At 52.1% G+C, this 18,541-nt stretch overlaps 1 protein-coding gene across 3 annotated transcripts in view; it reads right to left on the reverse strand.

The window, feature by feature from the left end:
• ARID1A (AT-rich interaction domain 1A) overlaps positions 1-4,032 on the reverse strand; it is a 59,866-nt gene extending 55,834 nt beyond the window's left edge. For all 3 annotated transcript variants that reach the window (XM_030505202.1, XM_030505204.1, XM_030505203.1), the window contains exon 1: positions 1,974-4,032. In XM_030505202.1, the coding sequence (XP_030361062.1) occupies positions 1,974-3,125 (1,152 nt within the window). In that variant the 5' untranslated portion in view covers positions 3,126-4,032. The remainder of the gene's footprint in view (positions 1-1,973) is intronic.
• Positions 4,033-18,541: the final 14,509 nt, after the last annotated feature.

An 18,541-nucleotide genomic window follows, 5' to 3' on the forward strand; every position in this document is an offset into this window, starting at 1 on the left:
GTTGCCTTTGGTAATCAAGGAACAAAAATGAAGCAGTTTTCAGATCAACACAAGAGAAGCACTGAGCAAGAAGGGAAACACTGGAGGCTCCCTGTCAGCTTCCGTGGTATCGGATGTCTCCGACCCAGAGCCTGAAGTTAGAGCAAAGTACACAGAATGAAAAGGGAAGTCTGTCAGTCCCACACGAGGCCACAACAGGCCTCGGAGATGCACATCTGAGCACAGAACATAACCCGCTTTAAACCAAGGTTTCCAGATAGCAGATCCCAGCACTTCTTTTCCCTGTATCTAAAATGTCTGATGCATACGCTGTGCTGCTTCCTCCCCTGAACGTTCTCTGGCCATCCATGTTTCCAGCAAACAGGTAACTCTACGCATACAAGGATGAGCATAATTCTGAGGCTCAATTTGCCTACTCGTCCCAAGAGCAAAGAGTTGTGACCCTGTTGAGCCTGACCACAATCAGCATCTGAATCTCTGTAACAAGTCCCTTTATTTCTGGGGGGGAAGAGACACAGCAGCACTTGCTCAGAACAAGTCAAAATGTGCCCCGAGACAAGCAGGCAGAGGCTCAGGCCTGTCCTCTATTAAAGCTCTGCTGAACCTGAAATTGATAGTTCACCATTTTCGATGCTTCAGCCACAAGTTTGGTTTTGATTGCTGCGTTGTTTGGGTTTTTTTCTTTCTTAAGGCTGTAACACACCCCAAGAACCCCCCCATTCTCCCATCTCATAAAGAATCCAAACAGCCCCACTTTCAAAATTAGCCAGGAACAAACGCACCCTCAGATCCATCAAAGAAATCATTTATACCAAAGGGAAAGTCACATAAACCAAAATAAACAGCCAGCCCATTGTGCAGAGCGGCCCTGCCACCGTTCCAACAACACACACTCTATTCCAGGCCGCATTAAAACATCGCAAGCAAAATAAACCCAAGGTACAAACAAAATGCCATCGCCTCCTCTTTTGTTCCAGCGCACAATGCAGCAGGGGCAGGCGGGCCGGGGCTCCGCTCCCCGGTGCGGGGCTGCACCCAACCGCCTCAAGGTCACGGCCGGTTCCGGTGAGGGGGCCGCGGGAGGCGGCGAGCGGAGCTGCGGGGCTGCCGTGGGCCCGGGGCTGGCGGAAAAGCCGAGTGTAAAAGTTTATGAGCTCATCAGGATGGTTGTACCATTACATCAGAGGCAATTATAAATGGCCAAGAGCAGGAGATGGGGAGCCAATCAGATCACAGATAGGATGTCAACCTAAGACCAACTGTCTCCTGGCTTTGACAGAAGGATTTTACCTCCATAATTCAAATCCCAAACCAAACCGATCTGCACTCGCTGCTCCTATCGCCCAGCTCTGTACCGCCGCTCCCAGCCGCAGGCCCCGGCCAACGGCCCGCCGGGGAACATGGCCCCGCACAGCCCGGCCGAACCGCGGCCGCCCCACTGGACCCCGCCGAAGGGTGCGGGCCCCCCGGCGCCCGGGGGGGGGGGGGCTCCGAGGGGAGCGGGGTGGCGGGGCCGGGGGCGATGGGGCGGATGGCGGCGGCGCTGCCGGGGCCACGCGATGGCCCGGACGGGCCCGCCCGCAGCCCCGGCCCCCCGCGCCCGGCCCCGCCGGCCCCTCACCGCCCTCCGCCGGGGGCGGCCGGTCCCGGTTCCCCTGCCGGAGCCCCCCGGAGCGGGCCGGGACGGCGGGGAGGACGGCGGCCGGTCGCCGGGAGCCTCGCACAAAGGCTGGGGAGGGAGGAAGGGAAGGCGGCGAGGCAGCCATTTTAGAGCGAGCGAGCAAGCACAGACAATGGCAGCTCCCCGGCAGCGCCGGCCCGGCGGGGGGAACCCGCGGGAGAGGGACCGCCACCCCCCCACCGTCCGGGCCCCTCGCCCCCAGCCACCCCCGGTCCCTCCCGGCCCCGGCCCGGTCCCGGTCCCGTCCGTCCCCGTCCCCCCCCCCCCCCGCCCCACGCGGCCCCGCCGTTACCTGCTGGCTCCTGCCGAGGGACTGTCCACCGCCGGCTCCGCCGCTGCTCCCGGGGCTCATGGGCGCGTGGTGGCTCCTCGGCGGGGCCCCGCCGGCCGCCGCGGCCCAGCCCTGGCTGCTGCCCGCGCCGTACTGCGAGACCATCTCCGCCGCGGCCGGGCCCTTGGCGGCGGCTCCCCCGTCCTGCGGCCCGCCGCTATAGTCGCCCCCGGGGTACCCCTGGTAGCCGCGGGCGGAGCTGGGGGAGGTGAGGAGCTGGTTGAGGGTGGGGGTGGCCGTGGGCTGCGGGGTGGCTCCCCCTCCTCCTCCTGCACCGCCGGCGGCCGAGGGCCCCATGACCCCGAAGCGCTGCTGCTGGAAGGCGGCGGCCGCGGGGGACTTGGCGCCGGCGGCCGCCGGAGCGGAGCTCTGCGTGCTGCCCCGGGGGGAGCTCAGGGCGTAGGCCTGGGGGGGAGGCGGGTAGGAACCGGCGCTGCGCCCGGCCCCGGCCGCATAGTAGGAGTTGTACTGGTGGTTGGGGAAGCCGTGCTCGGCGCCGCCGTGCGAGTTCTGGGGAGGGGGCGGCCCCGCGGGGGCTCCCGCCGGCCCCGGGTAGGACTGCTCCAGGCCCCCGCTCTGCAGCGCTGCCATGCCAGGGCTTTGTTGTCCGCCATGTTGGTGGAAGGCAGCGGCGGCGGCCGCAGCGGCGGCGGCAGCAGCCTGGGCACCGCGGCCGTAGGGCTGCCCGAAGCCGTAGGCTGGCGGGGGCAAGGCGGCCGGGTGGGAAGGGGGAGGCTGCTGCGGCGGCGGCTGCTGCTGCGGCGCCCCCACCCCGTCGCTGCTGCCGCCGCCACCGGGCGGCTCCGGGAGGTTATTGTTCAGGGTGGCGGCGGCAGCGGCGGGCCTGGGGCCCGGGTTCCCGTTCGAGCTCTTCAGGTCGGACTCGGCCCCTGCGCCCCCTCCGTTGCTCTCGGCCCCGTCCTGCAGCTCCTTCCCCGTGGGGCCCTCGCTCTCCGCCTGCTTCTCGCCGCCGCCGCCGCCGCGCTCTGCCGCCGCCTCACCCCCCGCCTCCTCCGGGGGACAATCCCGCTGCTGCGCCTCCGCTTTCTTCAGCTCGGATGGAGCCGGGGCGCCCAGGCTGCTGGCGGCGGCGGGGGCGACCTGAGCAGCCATGATCCCCCCCCTCCCCACCCAGCCACCCCCCCCCCGGACCGGTCCCCCCCGAGCTGCTCCCTGCCTGGCCGGCCGGCGTGAGGCCTCGCTGCTCTGCTGCTCCCCGCTCAGGCGGCGGCGGGCTCTTCAGGGCAGCGGGGGCTCATTCCCCCCCGGCCTGGTTGGCGAGGCGGGGAGGGCTCCGCTGGGCTGGGCTTCCCGGGGCCTGGCCCCGCTGTACCTCCTCGGTTGCAGCCGGCGGAGAAAGGGGAGGAGGAGGGAGTGGGGGGGAAGGAGGAGGAGGTATGGGGGGGGGTGGGGGGGACCCGGGACGGGGCTCCCGGTGCGGGAGAGGCGGGAGGGAGGGAGGGGGGACACGGCGGGCGGGCGGGCGCCGTCCCCGGAGCCGGGCCGGGCGGCGGCGGGGCCGGGCTGGGCGAGCCGCGCGGCAGCTCCCGACTCTGGTCCGCCGAGCGGGGCTCACTCCGACACGAGGCTCAGCACTGCCATTTTACCCAGCGCCGCGGCCGCCTGCCAAACCCGGAGCGGAGCGCGGCGCGGCCCGGACGGGAGCCTCCCCCCCGTCACAAAGGAGGAGCGGGCCGGCCCCGGCCGCTGGCGGCTCGGCGCGGCGGAGGCTGCCGCACGCAAAACCCGCAGCGGATCCGCGGAGCCGAGCGCGGCCGCGGGGCCGAGCCGAGCCGGGCCGGGCCGGGCCAAGCGACGAGGGGGAGGGGGGGGAACCGAGCTGGCAGCGCGGGGGCACTTCCCTTCTTTTCCCTTCCCTCCCGTCCCCTCGGGGGCGGCCGCCCGTACCTGTCCGGGGCACTTCCCGGGGCAGCGAGGCGACGTCCTCCAGCGGGACTCCTGCGGGAGAGCGGCGGGGCCGCACCGCCGGCTCTCGGGTATGGGCAGGGAGATGGCCCGTGGGTTAATGAAGCGCCTCTTCTTTGTCCCTAGAAATTCCATTTAGAATTAGCCTTTGCAAACTGTTAGCGGTTGTCATTTCCTCTCCTCGCTGGCTGTGTCCCTCTGGATGCGGCCTTGGAAGCGCTCCAGAACTGTAACTGCACGCAGGGACAGCCAAGAAAGTCCGGTCCCGCTCCTGCCAAGGCGAGGGCAGTGGGCACGGAACCAGGGACTCCCTCAGGGCGGCTGCATGGGGAGAACCAAAACCACCTGGACGTGTCTAGACACAACAGGTTGAGCAATGGGACGGGATGCGCCAGCAATCGCAAAGGGCAATGTCAAGAGGTGAACCAAAAATTAGGCCATGCTCTGCTGCTACCATTTCAGACCCCAATTCCCACCTCCTCCATCCCCATGGCTTTTCCCAAAGTGGGAAGAGGGAGGAAACGTACCTGGAATGCTGTCCCAAACACGGCCTGTCCTGTGCCAGCAGGTTCTGTAGTGGCGTGTTTTACTTCAAATGGCGTGGGTCTGACACGGAGCATGGAAGATACAGAAAGATGAGTTAGTTGGGATATAACAACCAAGCTCTCAGAAATGAGGACATAGCAGCCTAGTCAAAATGGTGGGTTAGAGCTGGGTCCCACGAATGGGGCAGGTGTCTCCTCTGGAATGTGGAAAAGTGACCTTTAAGGAAACACAACTTTAAGGAGAGAGAAAACAACGGGTAGAGAGTCAAAACACACTTCTGAGGCTGCCATTTTAGAACATCACCCCAAAACAAAACACGGGGCAGAAGTTGCCCCCGTTACCAGCTCTGTGGTGAGGGAATCAGAGGGCTTGGCCCAAGCCTAACAATGGGACACACCAGGAGAAATCCCAGTTCCACAGCCGGATCACAGTGCAGCAACACGAGTCCAGAGCAAGAGGTGATGGCCAGGGCTGGATGCCTGTTATGGATGAATTGCAGATTTCGGTGTCTGCTGCTGTCAACTGAACCCTCACAGTCACCATAAAACTTGTAATACGAAATATTTATCATCCAGAATGCAGGTGGCAGAACAAAGGGTGTTATTCCAAATCTGGGAAGTGGGAGGGCAATAAATAGCCACATTTTAAATGTATTTGAGAGCAACAAACTGCCCTTGCAGCTCCTGAGCAAGGCCGGTTTGCCTGTTTTGTTCCAGTGGACTGTGCAACATGGAGCGGGTTCCATCCCACCAAACTGGCCAGTCTTCCCCAACGACCAGAAAGAACAGGGTAAGAAGTGGTGACACTGGTATTGTGATCACACTCAACCACAGCCTCTGTGAAGGCTGGAGCTCTGGTGCAGTGCTGGGATCTTACACACGGGTGGCTCTGTGCATGGACCACAGGGCAACAACCCCACCAAGATGCTCTTCTCCAGAAGAGCATGGAACATGCTAGAACACAAAGTTGATCTGCACGCTGTATTCAGAGAGCTGCTGTTACTTGATCAAACCCCAGGTTCTAGAAAGACAAAAAAGCAGAGGGAAAAACTCCTTCCCCACACCAGGCTGGACCCACACGAGTGAGGCCCAAAGGCTTTATGTACATTGATTTATGCTCTGCTGGGCTAGAGTGCCTAAAGAGACCAAAAGACTCTTTCTCAGGCGTTTCATTTACGCTAAATTTAAGGAAAATAAAGATCAAACTGGAGAGATTTCTGCCCTTTAATCCCAGAAGCATCTCAACAAGCATCTCCCTGATTCCAAAGCTGGAGTCTACTTCAGGAAGCAAAGCCCCAGTGTCTAACCAAGCCCCGCCAAAAGTTTAACCACCACAGGTTGCAGCCTGGGTGCATCCAGCTAAAGACCTTGCTCACCACCTCTCTTGTGTGTGCCAGCCCTTTGGAATCTTGCTCTAAGAGCGCTATGGCAGACTCGGAAACCTGGTGCTGCTTGTGCTGTGAAGAGCAGCCCGGATTCCCCAGCCACCCACACAATGAGGAGACACTCACTTTACCAAATGTTTGTGAAAGCTGAAGCAAATTTTGGAATATGCCTCATCAATGAGGGCCTGGCACTTTACTGAGGCATTCGGTGAGTTTCCAACTATAGGGTTTGGGAAGCAGATGACAGCTCTTCAGAGCATTTCCACCTGATAGCTGGAAATCCTCCTGCCATCCCGTGCTGCAACAACCACCTTCCCATCGCCGCAGCACCGGCCGCGACTTTCCATCGCCAGGCTCCTTCTGCCTGCCTGAGCGCTCCCTGCTAAGCAGCGGGAGCAGCCCTCTGCTCCCCACCTCCCCAAGTGCTGAGCACGCTTTCCTCCACAACAGGCTCAGCCCCTGGCTCTCAGATAGGCTGGGGACCAGCCCGGCGCTCTCACATGGCACCGCAGCCACCACCACTAGGCTGGCGCCTCCTGAGTGGAAGTCTCCTTCATGAAGGTGGCCGTGCCATTTAACCCAGCGCTGAGGCACTTTAGGAAACCTGGTCTAGATTAGAGTACTAGAAACAGGAGTAGTGTCTTTCCCCCCTCCTCAAAAAAAATAAAAGCAGGCTCTGCCAACTGTGTGATGGCAAATATGGACTGAATCGTTGACATGGAAACCGGACTGAAGTCAGGCGCGCTCCCTCCCGCTCACACACACACAAGTTATCATTATCCCCAGCCTTCCCACTTGCTACAAACACGGACTGGATTAGCGAGGCAGGAATTGGGCAGAGTTTCTAGGATAAAGTATTAACTAGTGCCACTGAGCTAGAACGAAAGGAGCTGGGATGGAATGAACACAGTTGGGTGAAGAAGGATGCTCTTCCATTTTAGTGAGAGGCACGGGGCTGCTGAGATATGCAGACTGGACCCAAGAACAAGAGACCCGTCTATTATAATTCATGGAGCACGCTGCAAAATATGGAATGGAGTAAGGAAAAGGTTGGCTCCTGTCCCTCAGCTTCCCCCAGAGTAGTTTGGCTAAAGAAAATTCGTTTTCCTCTAAATATATGTGCCCAGCTCGCTCCTTCCAGTATTTTAGCCACTGACATATCCATGTTAAGCGCTCCCATTGCAGCTCCAGGAGTGCTGAGATTAATATTCCTTGAATTATTTGTTGGCTGGGAGCAGCTGATGTGCTGGCCTTTGTGTTAGACAATGCTTATTTATCCTCTTTTTAAACCCAAAAGCTTAGATATTGTATAACCCCCTCTCTGGCACGGCCACAATGGCAGAGGGGCAGGGGGGAGCATAACTCTTGGGGTTCAAAGGCAAGGAGTAGGTTTTACATGGGGGTTTTAGTGCTTCCCACCCAGGGAGCCCCGCAGGTTACGAGGGGAAGGGAGCCCTCCTGCAGGCTGGCGTTAGCGCTTGACAGGGAGCCGCGAAACTTTGGATGCGTGTGGAGGGGAAAGAGGACTCGGCCCGACTCGAGGAAATAAATGGATTATTTTAGCAGCCCTCGCTAGGAGGAGTAAAAGGCGAAGCGGAGTTTGCACAGAGGAAGGGACAACCCGGGGCTGGTGCCACGCGAGTTCGCTGCCCCATTCCCAGCTGCCCCCGAGCCACTCCTAGCCTGGTGGAACGAGACAGGAGGAAGTTTTGGGGCACATACGTGCGGATTCGAGGCTAAGCGAGGAGAGCAGCGCTCACCCCAGCACTGAGAACAAGGCTGGAGCTGGGATTTCATCCTTCCAGGGAAAAGTGACAGATGCTGGGGACGGGGACAGCTCGGGGAGGGGGAAACACCGGAGAGCAGGGCAGAGCGAACCGCGCTGATGTGACACGGATGTTACACTGCCGTTACGCTGCCGTTACACACCGCGGGCTCCGCCGCCTCAGCCACCAGCCCTCTGGTGCTGCGCGCTCGGGGAAGGGAGAATGAATCTACTCGGGGAAAGACAAACAAGGGTTAAAAAAGCCAACAAAACGCGGCGCGGAATTCCTAAAAAAAACCCTGCACTGGATCAGGAGCCAACCGTCGAATTTCCCACCGAATCCCACCGGATTTGGGACCTGTCGGGTGGGCTTGAAGAGCAACCGCCTCCCACTGCAACCCCCGCTCGGAAGAGTTAAAACAAACACACACAAAAAAGGGCTTTTAAAGCTGCAGAAAGAGAAAGAGCTCAACTCTAGGCCTGGCTTTTCCCACTGAACGCAACTCTAGTTCAGTTTGGAGCGCAGGGCTGGAAGCAGGAGCGGGCAGAGGGAGAGCCCAGGCCCGCCCCCCCCGCTGCTCCCTGCAGTGGAGGGTACCAAAAATCCCCCTTTCCCGTGAAATCCTGCCCTGCTAAAGTGTATTTTTAGGGAAGTTGGAGTTCGGGCGTCACGGCCGGGGTGGGGAAGGTGCTGCGGGAGAGGCGGGCGCCCCAAGGAGGGGTTTTCCCCCCTTTTTCTCCAGCTCTCACACTGCCATTTTCCCGAGGCGGGGAGGGAGCGACGGGCAGCGCCTGCGAGGAAGTTTCTCACGGCAACTGCGGGCTGGATCGGGAACGGAGCCTTTTTGTTCCCGGCAAGTTGAGCAGGAACGAGAGTTGGAGCCTGCTGGGGAGAAAAACCAGGGGAGAAATAAAATGGAGGGAAGTAGGAAGAGAGGAGGGAGAGATGGTGCCGAGCTGAGAGCAACTGCCAAAGCAGCGCCGGGCTGCTCTCTGCAGCGCGGCGTTAGTGAGAAAGTTGCTGTGGTTGCCCGAGGCAGAAATCCCTCGTTCAGTGCATGGGAATGAGGGAGAGACCCAAGGACAAGCAGGGCTGTGCAGGAAGTGGAATTTTCCGAGGGGGTTCACATCCTTCGGAGCTCTTTTTGCCAAGATTGGATCTCCTGGCTCGATGAAGGCTGCCTCCTAGAGACATCAGGAATAAGGCCTTAAAGATGAGGCGTGCACAAGGTCTGATTCAACTAAATAATGAAGGATAGGGGGCACCTTCCCTTATAATTAGAGCAAGGTCTGAAGATGAAGCGTGACTTTGGGTCCTCCCTTCTGTTTCCCTTTCTCCCCAGTGTGTGTTGAAACACCACCATGATGCCTGAATGGGGTGAAAAGCCAACTTAAAACCAGCCCCCCCTCAGATTTAATGCTTGAACACATACCCAATACCTCCATAGTCACAAAAACAATTGGGTTTGTCTCCTGCTACACACTAATTCCGCACTCCAAACCCACACATGCAGACCCAGAATGCCAAACACTATAAACTTGTCAGAATAAACTCTCAACTCGCTGACAAACATCCATCACTTAAAGTCACCCACGGAAAGGTGGAGCAGAACTTTAATCCCCTCATTATTTGTACACTCGGTGGTGGGTTCAAAAAGCCAGAGCCTGCTGCTGCCAAGAGTGAGCTTTTCACACAAGTTTGGGGTTTAGTGGCCTGTCCTGGAAATAGCACTTGATTAAAAATGTTAATCACCTTCCCGTTGGTGTGGCCGTGACAGCGGCTTCAGCGAGATGCCACGTGGGAAAGCGGAGTTTGGGATTTAAACGTGCTTTTCCGCTCCAGCCTGAGGGGCTGAGAGCGCCTTAAGGGGGGCGGGGGGGGGGATAAATACATTAAAATTAATAGATTTAAAAAAAAAAAAGCCCTTTTCGTGGTGCTCAGAAGCGACCTCTCTGGCTGCTCGGGGAGGGAAGTTCACCAGCGCGGAGCTGGGCGCAGCGCAGATGCAGCGCGGTCCCGCCGGCTTCGGGGGGGAAATTAAACAGGAAAAGAAAGAAATAAATGGAAAGGGGGGGGGGGACGAGGTCACACACACACACCCCCCCTCCCCCTTGCGAAGCGCAGTGGGCCGCAAAGCATTGTTTGGAGGAGGAGCGACGCCGCGGTGATGGGCTCAGCAGCGGCTGCTGGAACGCGTGGCTATGGACAATGCCGCCCCGCTGCCATCGAGCGCCACGGCCCCGCAGCTCCCCAGTGCCCCCCAAAACCCCCGGGCCGGGCTGGAGGAGCCCCCGCAGCGAGCTCTGTGGCACCGGGACCCGGCCACCCCGCCACGGGCCGCCCTGGGGTGATGGGGGGGCTGCACTCCCGGCCGGGGCAGCGGGACCTCGTCCTCCCAGCGGTGTGGTGCAGGGTCTGACACAGCGGCTCGGCCGCGGGGGGCTCTGCCAGGGCTCTGGAAGTTCAACAGGGAGACGGCAGAAGGCGTCACAGGGGGATTTCAGTTCATCACTTATGTTCAGTTCATCACACCGCTCATGGTGCCTTTAACTTTTGCATCTTTGCGAGTAATTAACAGCGTGGCTGTTAAAAGAGGACTTAAAGACACACGCACCCCCCCACACACACACACACCAGAGGAGAGGGAACAGCAAACAGCCCACCTCATCCATGGAGGCAAGAAAACACATTAAAACCTCCCCATTAATGAAGAGGTCCATTAAAATAAAGCTTATTTTTGCTATGGTTATTTTTGGTTGTTCTCCCTCCACCACCCCCCCAACTTTGTTTTACTAAAGCAGGGAAACATATACAGAAACCTCGCCTGCAGTAAATGCTGCTTTTTTTTTTAAACGGAGCCCAGATGCTGGTCAGGATTAAGGTTACACCAAACACATTCTACATTGCCATTTTCCAAACAGAATGAAGCAGATGGAAAAGATGGAAGAGGATACAGGAGGAACGGAGCACCGCTGAAAACTGCAAGCCCTGCACTGAGAGCTGGAGAGGAGGGAAGCCAGGCGTGTGGAGTGTGCCTATTGCATTCCTCACCTCTAAAATAAGTAGTTTTAATTAAACAGCTGTGGGAATTCGGGCTTTAAACCTTTGGTTTATAATGGGAAAGGGAAGTTCCACTGCAGCCGCTCACTGTACTCTCCTCAGGGCTCAGTCCTGGGAGATGCAAAAGCCACTGGCCTCAGGCCACCGGAGTACTTAAGTCTATGGGTAATTTTAAACATCAGCAGTCCCGGTGATTCTAAGCATATACTCCCTTAAAGTTAACCCATGTGCTCAGCACTTTGCAGGATCCACCCAGGATACTCATCCCAGCTCAAGGAAAGGAGGATGTGCACATCGGAGAAAACAAAGGGAAAAAATCTCCTTCTGAAACGGGATAAAGAGGTTTTGCTTTCTAAAAGACACCAGTTCCTCAGTACGGGGAACTCAGCTCAACCCAGGATCAATCTCTAGGGATGTCGGCTGAATCCATGCTTCTTTGTAAAATGGCCCCATTTGGCAAATTCCTTCTAGTATTTAAGGTGAAATTCTGCAATAGCTGAAGCTTCCTGCGACTCAGTTCTTCTGGTGGGCTTTGAAAATCCCTCACAAAACTGGAGCTTCAGAGATTTTGTTGATGCTATATAGGCACCCACACGATATAGAACACACAAACTATGAAATAGTCATGCTATGGGGAGAACACTTAGAAATGTCCCTTCATTTCAGATGTACAAAGGTAGGCACGAATAACTGGTTAAATATTTAATACAATCATTGCAACAATCAAACGTCTGCAATATTACTTCTTTATAAAGGCTGATAATATCATGTGTGCTCTCAGCAAAACAAAGGCATTGGTCAGAACTGGTCACTTGCTCTGTAAACCAGAATCCTGAGCTCCAGATGTGCTGAAGAATCACAAGAAAGAGATAGATCTCAAATATTTATAAAAATATTGAGTATATCTGGCAAAAAAACCCCATCCAAAACAACAAAGTACCCACCAAAACTGAGGTGCTCACATTCCTATCTTTATCATCAGGTACCTAAGCCCAACATGCTCGGAAAGATTCACAGAATCATAGAATAGTTTGGGTTGGAAAGGACCTTAAAGCTCATCCAGCTCCAACCCCTGCCACAGGCAGGGACACCTTCCACTAGAGCAGGTTGCTCCAAGCCCCTGTGTCCAACCTGGCCTTGAACACTGCCAGGGATGGGGCAGCCACAGCTTCTCTGGGCACCCTGTGCCAGCGCCTCAGCACCCTCACAGGGAAGAGCTTCTGCCTTAGATCTCACCTGAACTTCCCCTGTTTTAGTTCAAACCCATCACCTCTTGTCCTATCATTGGTTAAGAAGCTTCTCATTACTAATTCTTTTGGAAAGGACTTTGTAATACTCCAAAATTCATGACTTTTTCCTGTTTCCACAGCCATGATACAGCATCTCTCTTTAAAAACACAAAACCAAACCCAAAACCCCCACCACCAAACAAAAGCCAAAGCAAACAGCAGTTAAGTTGTGATACAAATGAGTGATTTTTTTTCTCCTACCACCTCCGGGGATACAAATTAATCTAAAATTGATGTCCTGTCATGGGGAGAAAGGGAAAAAACCCTCCAAAAGCAAGCCGAAGACTTGGAAAGTGATGTCCAGACAACTAGAGACTAACAAGCCTGACCTCAGTGAGATGTAAAACTGGAGTTATTTTTTTCCCTGGAGGGGGAAAAGATGTGGAGGAAAATAAAGAGATAAAATTCAACATAGGTTTAACAAAGGCAATCATGCCAGACAAATCTGATGTCTTGCTTTGATAAGGAAGCTGAGTTTTCTTGGTAAAGGAAAACACAGTTGATCTCACCCACCTAAAATTCAGCAAAGCATTTGATCTGGTGCCACATGGGAAAACACAAGTGGAACTGGATAATATGAAGATTAGCACAAGAAAAGTTTTGTGGGTAAAAGAATGGCTGAACCCCCCCCCCCCCCCCCATGCTGGGCTGTGCTGGAATGGGAACTTTGGGGCTGGGAAGTGAGAGCTTTCCAGCTCCTCCAGCATCACTCAGAACTGATGCTGTTTGTTGCTTTTAAGTGACACAAGCACAAGGAATTGAAAGAAGAGTTCCTATAGCTCATAACTGACAACATCAAAAAGCATCAGTACAGAAGACTGGATTATCCTAAATGAAGAAGTGGATGAGGTTCTGGAACAGCCCAGGAATCCTGAGGAATAGACTAGTGGAATGCACTAATAAGATTAATGCAGATCACAAGGCTGTTCGCACAGGGACTAACAGCCAAAATTCTTGTAAACTGGGAACTCATCACAGTTAACAGAGAAGGATGAAACTCAGAAGCATGATTTAGTCATGGAAATGACTAAACATGGCAAAAATGAAGATGACAGATGTGATCTAAAGACCAGGTGAGGCACATCCAGATGTTCCGGCAGCGGCTCTCTTCCAGAATCTTGGATACAGCTTATATTCAAGAAATAAAACTAGAATAGGTGTAGAAGAGGCTTCCTAAGATGCTTTTAAGAGCAAAGAATCAATCATGAGGAAAGACTAAAGTTTTATTTCAGCTAACTGCATGCTTAAACCATACCGCTCCAACAACAGGCAGGCTGAGATACGACAGGGTTAGTTTGTACACACAGATTATGGCCTGAACACAGGTATTTAAACTAAAGGGTTATGCTAGCATCAAATAAAGGCCTGAGGACATTGAAGACGATAGAACAGAACGTCTTATTATCAGAAAAATTAGATTTTAAAAGATCCTTCTGGTGGGGCTACCAGGTTGAAAGGGACTGGGTTTATGCTGGAGCCTGATGTCCCTGTGGCCAAAAAGAGGTATGATTGAAAGCCCAGTGTGAGGCAGGCAGTGGAGGCTCCTGAAGCCCAGTGTTAGGGGGATAACCAGCACCAGCAGCTGCCTCCAAAAGCTCACCTGTAACCTCATGAATTAAGTTTACTGGGGCAAGTTGGGAATCTGTTTATTGTCACTGTGGAACATACAGATAGAGTGGAGAACTTTGATAGCTTTGCATCAGTGAAATGAGAGGAAAATCTCTTTGCAATGTTGTGAAGATACATTTATGGTGGTTAAAAAGTATTCAGATGCTATAATGAAAAGCATAATGAAAATCCATTACCATTAGTAATTCTGTATTTACTGCAGCACTTGAATTATACGCAATAAAATATGTAAGCAAACATCAAATAACAAGGATAAAAGAAGAATCCGAAAACAAACCATTCATGGAATGAGACAAGAGTCTGAAGAGGCAGTTTGTATGGTTTCAATTCTAATTAGAGACAGCATCATGGCGCAAAGAACTGGATTCAGATAGGCAAAAGTGTGAGAAACAAACACAGGGAAACTGAACACACTGCTCAGTTCTCTCTTAAATTCATCTGGGTCACAAGAGCATAAAGAGCATGAAATAAAGAGAGTGAATAATACACAGGCTGACCTGGCCCTGGAGCACACACCAGCTCAGCAAATCCTCCTGTCACACGGTGCTTGGAGGGAGAACTGAACGACGATCCTTGTAGTCAACCTCAGCAGTGTGATGCTCCTCTGGTTCTGCAGGGAACTGATGAAACAAGAAGCTTTTCTAAGGGTAAAGCTTTCCAAAAAGCCAAAGTATTGCACTACCCCAGGAGGCATTTCTAGTTTTTACTAAGGGATTTTTGTTTCCATCATAAATAACATCAATAGGAATATGTATCGCCTATTTCTTTCCATCTCCAGTCTCTTAATGTCTCCAGACAACACACACCTGCTTCAGCAACGCTCTTTAGCAAACCAACCATGGCTGCTCTTCTTGGGATCGTCTAGTCTTAACTGTTTGACCACTGGAGGTGGTTTTTTGGTGATTTCAAACACACAGTGTTCCATGCTGTCAAACACTCCTGCCTCCTATCTGCCACCTCCTCATGTTTCTATAAGCAACAACAGGCAGGGGCATGGAGCTCACAGTTCAGCGTCTTCCATTTTGGGGTTTTTCCTTCCTTCTTTTTCTTTCTCTTTTTCCTTTTCCCCTTTCCTTTCCTTTCTCTTTCCTCAGTGCTCTGATAACTGGATGAAAGACCAAGAGGATACCTCACATCCATGTATTTTCATGTCATCAATGTTTTGGACAAAACCAAAATCCTGTAACTTTTCTGTTGTTGTTTTCTTCTTTCTTCAAGTGCCTTTCAGCTTTAACTTTGGTTTAGTTCACCTCTAGCAACTGTGTCTATTATACAGACATATTTACTAAGGCTACTTTACACACACACCCATGACAATTATCTTGCTCAGCTCAGTGTGGGTGAAGCCTCAGCTGGAATATCTTATCCATTTTCAGGTGCCACATAAGAAAATAAAACCAGATCTAAACCAACTGCAAAGAGCACAAAAAGAGCAACAAAGATGCTGGGAGGAAATTTAACCCCCAGGAACAAAGTGAAATACTGGGTTTGCTTAATGCAAAGAAGAAAATGGAGAGTGCTCATGCGAGAGCTGAGAAGGGACAAAACACCAATAGTCCATTTTGTTACAGTAAAGGTCACCAATCAAATGTTCATGCCCACTGAAAGTAGAACAGGAATAGACTTAATTCAAGATTTGGTAAAGTAACAAAAGTGATGTTTAAACAATGGAAACACCAGTATGGGAAGTTGTGGAATGCCCTGCCCTTCAGATTTTGTTAAGGAGAGGATACACAAACATCCTTATGGGATACAGAGAAGCATCTCCCTCCTGTCTTACAGCCAGGATGGGATCCACAGATCTCCTGATGTCTGACAGCTACATTTATTATTATAGCAAATACAGGAAGAAAAATAGCGGTGAGAAAGGAATATTTCAATTACAAAAGTGGACTTTTAGATGAAGACGATGCCACTCGGGGCCACTGTCCATTTTGGGCCACCATCTCAGGCCCCCATTTCAGTAAGTGACTTGAGGACTTCCCTGCAAGTGCCAGCTCCAGAGGAGATGAGGGGCTGCATGAAGTGCATCACGTATGCAAATAATCCATATGCACTCTGAGTTTAAAGTTTACAAGGCATTTCAGAGTCAATGTTTCTTGCTTTATTAATTTTATCTTGCCGAGTGCAACTCTTTTGATACACTTTAGTTGAAAAGCTTCACCTCAGCCCGCAGCAGCACGACATCACCTGCAGTAATTGTTACTACAGACACTGTTCCTTTGATGAATTTGTTCCATTACCTCTTGTTCATCAAACTGTAGGGGAGTTTTCCTTCTAAAATGGCTATTTTTCCACTGGACATCCATAACACTGAAAGGATCTCTCCACTCCTTGCTCCCAGCCACCTTTCAGTGTCTTTCCCTGCCTCTTACAAACATTGTACAAATCAGGGCAAGCTCAGGTTTCTAATGAGCTTGTTCTGAAGAAGTTTTGTAATACCATTCTACACCCATGCAATGGTAAATCACCTCCTCTGATGAGCAAGGCCGTGTACAACCATTAAGAAGTTGTTCTCTGTGTTCATAAATTCTTTCTTGGGGCTCAACAGAGCATGTTTAGTCCTTGAACCCCCCCTAACCCTTATCTGATTCATGGACAGTGACTGGGAAAAACTCTAGGTAATTTCATATGCATTGCCAAGCTTTATGACATGGAAGATCAGCACCTTCTCCACATACATGCATAAAAAATAACATAAAATCCCATGGCAACATCCCTGACATAAACCTGGCTCGTTTTCAGTTGGAAGTAATCAGAAATGCTGCTCTCCCACAGCGGGCAATGGGCTTCTGCCTGTTCAGAAGCGACTTTGTTTCGTATTCTGCCTCTGCACAGGTTTCTAGGAACACAATGTTGTCACCCTGATGTTTGGCTGCCACTCATGACCATCCCAGTGCTGCCCCAGTACCCCGTGCTATCAGTCCCTGCTAGCTGACTACACCCAGAAACAGTACACCAGTGAGTAAACCGCTCCAAAAAATCCTGTACAGAGGTAGCAGGTTGATTACATCTTCCTGTTTCTCTTTATGCATTTCTTCTGTTATCAAAGCAGCAAAAGCCCTACGAGGCACAGAACTAAACCCTTCCACCTGGGCAGCCTCACAGGAATATGCACTGTAAAGGATTTACCAGTTTCTTCTTCATGCAACCTTGCAGCATTTTGAAAAAGAAGATGCATAAGCAAAAAAATCCACGGATGCCAGGAGAAAAGGAATGGTCATTTGTCAGGTCGACCCACAGAATCCCCAAATTCCTGAGAATTCCCTGTCAACACGCTGTGAAAAACCCCCATAGAGCTGAGCAGCAGAACAGCACTCCATGGGATAACTGCCCAGAATATGTTGAGAGGTAAATTGATACAAGAAAGCACCGTGCACCCGATTAACATTGAAAATACCTTAAATCAGCATAACAAAGTGGGGTGAGCTGCTTGTGCTCAATATAGTTAAAGAGCTGTAATTAGATCAAACAAACCAGATTGATGTATCTTCCCTTTGTAGACATGGCCTCAGAAGGTAGGTCAGGAGCTAAGTTCAGTGAAGCAGTGTTAGTGCTGCAGCTTTTATCTAACAAGGCACAGCCACACACTCACTCAAAAGTAAATACTACTGAGTAGAACTGCTGAATTCCAAAGAAAAGGAGTTTCTAGAGAAGACAGCATTCTTTAATAATAACCTTCACTTTGTCACTAATAAAACTCTCCTCATTGATTTGGTAAGATACCTTTTGGATAAACAACATACAAAATGTTGGTTACAAATTCATTTGTGTCAAGGCATTGGAAGGTCTTTATTCACCTTAACATCAGTGGAAGTGTCTACACAGGGTGAATTCTAATTTGTTTTGTTCTTTCAGATGCTTTTAATTAAATATTAAGAAAATAATGTAGAACAGCATCGCATGAAATATGGTCACTCAATTTCAGAGATGAGCCAGACATAAGGTAGCAGATGGTACGAGGAGGATATATGTGAGGAAATGTAAATAGTAGGGAACCTCACAAAATCAAAACGTAAGGCAGAACTGAAAGCATGTGCAAGACCCCTGGGAGAGCTGAGGAGACAAAGCAACGACTGAGCTGCAAGATATCAGACCTTCCTTACTCAGAAATGACAAAACACCAACAGGAAGCTCTCATCTAGTTGAAGGAAAGACCCATCATAATGAGGGGAGTTGAGATTGTTGTGAAGGGTCCTTAAAGTAAAGATGAAAAGAGTGGAGGAAACAAGGACAGGGTTTGCAGGTGCCAACAAATATATTCATCAAACACTCTTTGAATCAAAACAGACCCCCCTGAGCCCCCAACTATTTCAGCATTGTAATCAGTAGGTAATGAAGACATTATAAAAGAGCTAAAAGTAGAAAATAACCTTGTATTGAATAAACACAAGATGAATTGTTTAAATTAGGCAGAAGACCAAACAAAGCTTAGAAGAGTTCTCATCATCAGGAACGGCCGCAGTGTTGTGATGGGGTTAGGAAGAGATGCAGCCTGTGCATGAGCATCATTTGGTCCAGGACCTGCCCTCCAAAGCCACATGAGCTGTTGTGGTTGCACAGACAATGCAGTTCAGTTGAATGGGTGGAAAGCAGTAACTATTCTGAACATTTATGTTTCAAATACTTGTTAGAAATTAGGAAAAAAAGCAGTAGCTTCCTCATCTCCTGCAGGATTTGTTCCAGCCAGTGACAGGCCCCTAGTGAAATCCATCACTAGTTTATGAAGTCGTTAGAATTAATCCCAATGAATATTCTACCAAATACGGGAAGCAGGGGAAGGAGAAACTAGTGACCTGTGTTACAGAAGCCCACATTCAGAAGCTGAAGAGCATGTTCTTTCTTTGTGCCAAAAATACCACCATCTTAAAGATGGCTTTACATGGCTCCATCTCCAACAGAACCACCAGGTGAGATGAGCAGGGCAGT

Source organism: Strigops habroptila, chromosome 12 (assembly GCF_004027225.2).
Source record: "Strigops habroptila isolate Jane chromosome 12, bStrHab1.2.pri, whole genome shotgun sequence".
Lineage (NCBI taxonomy): Eukaryota > Metazoa > Chordata > Aves > Psittaciformes > Psittacidae > Strigops > Strigops habroptila.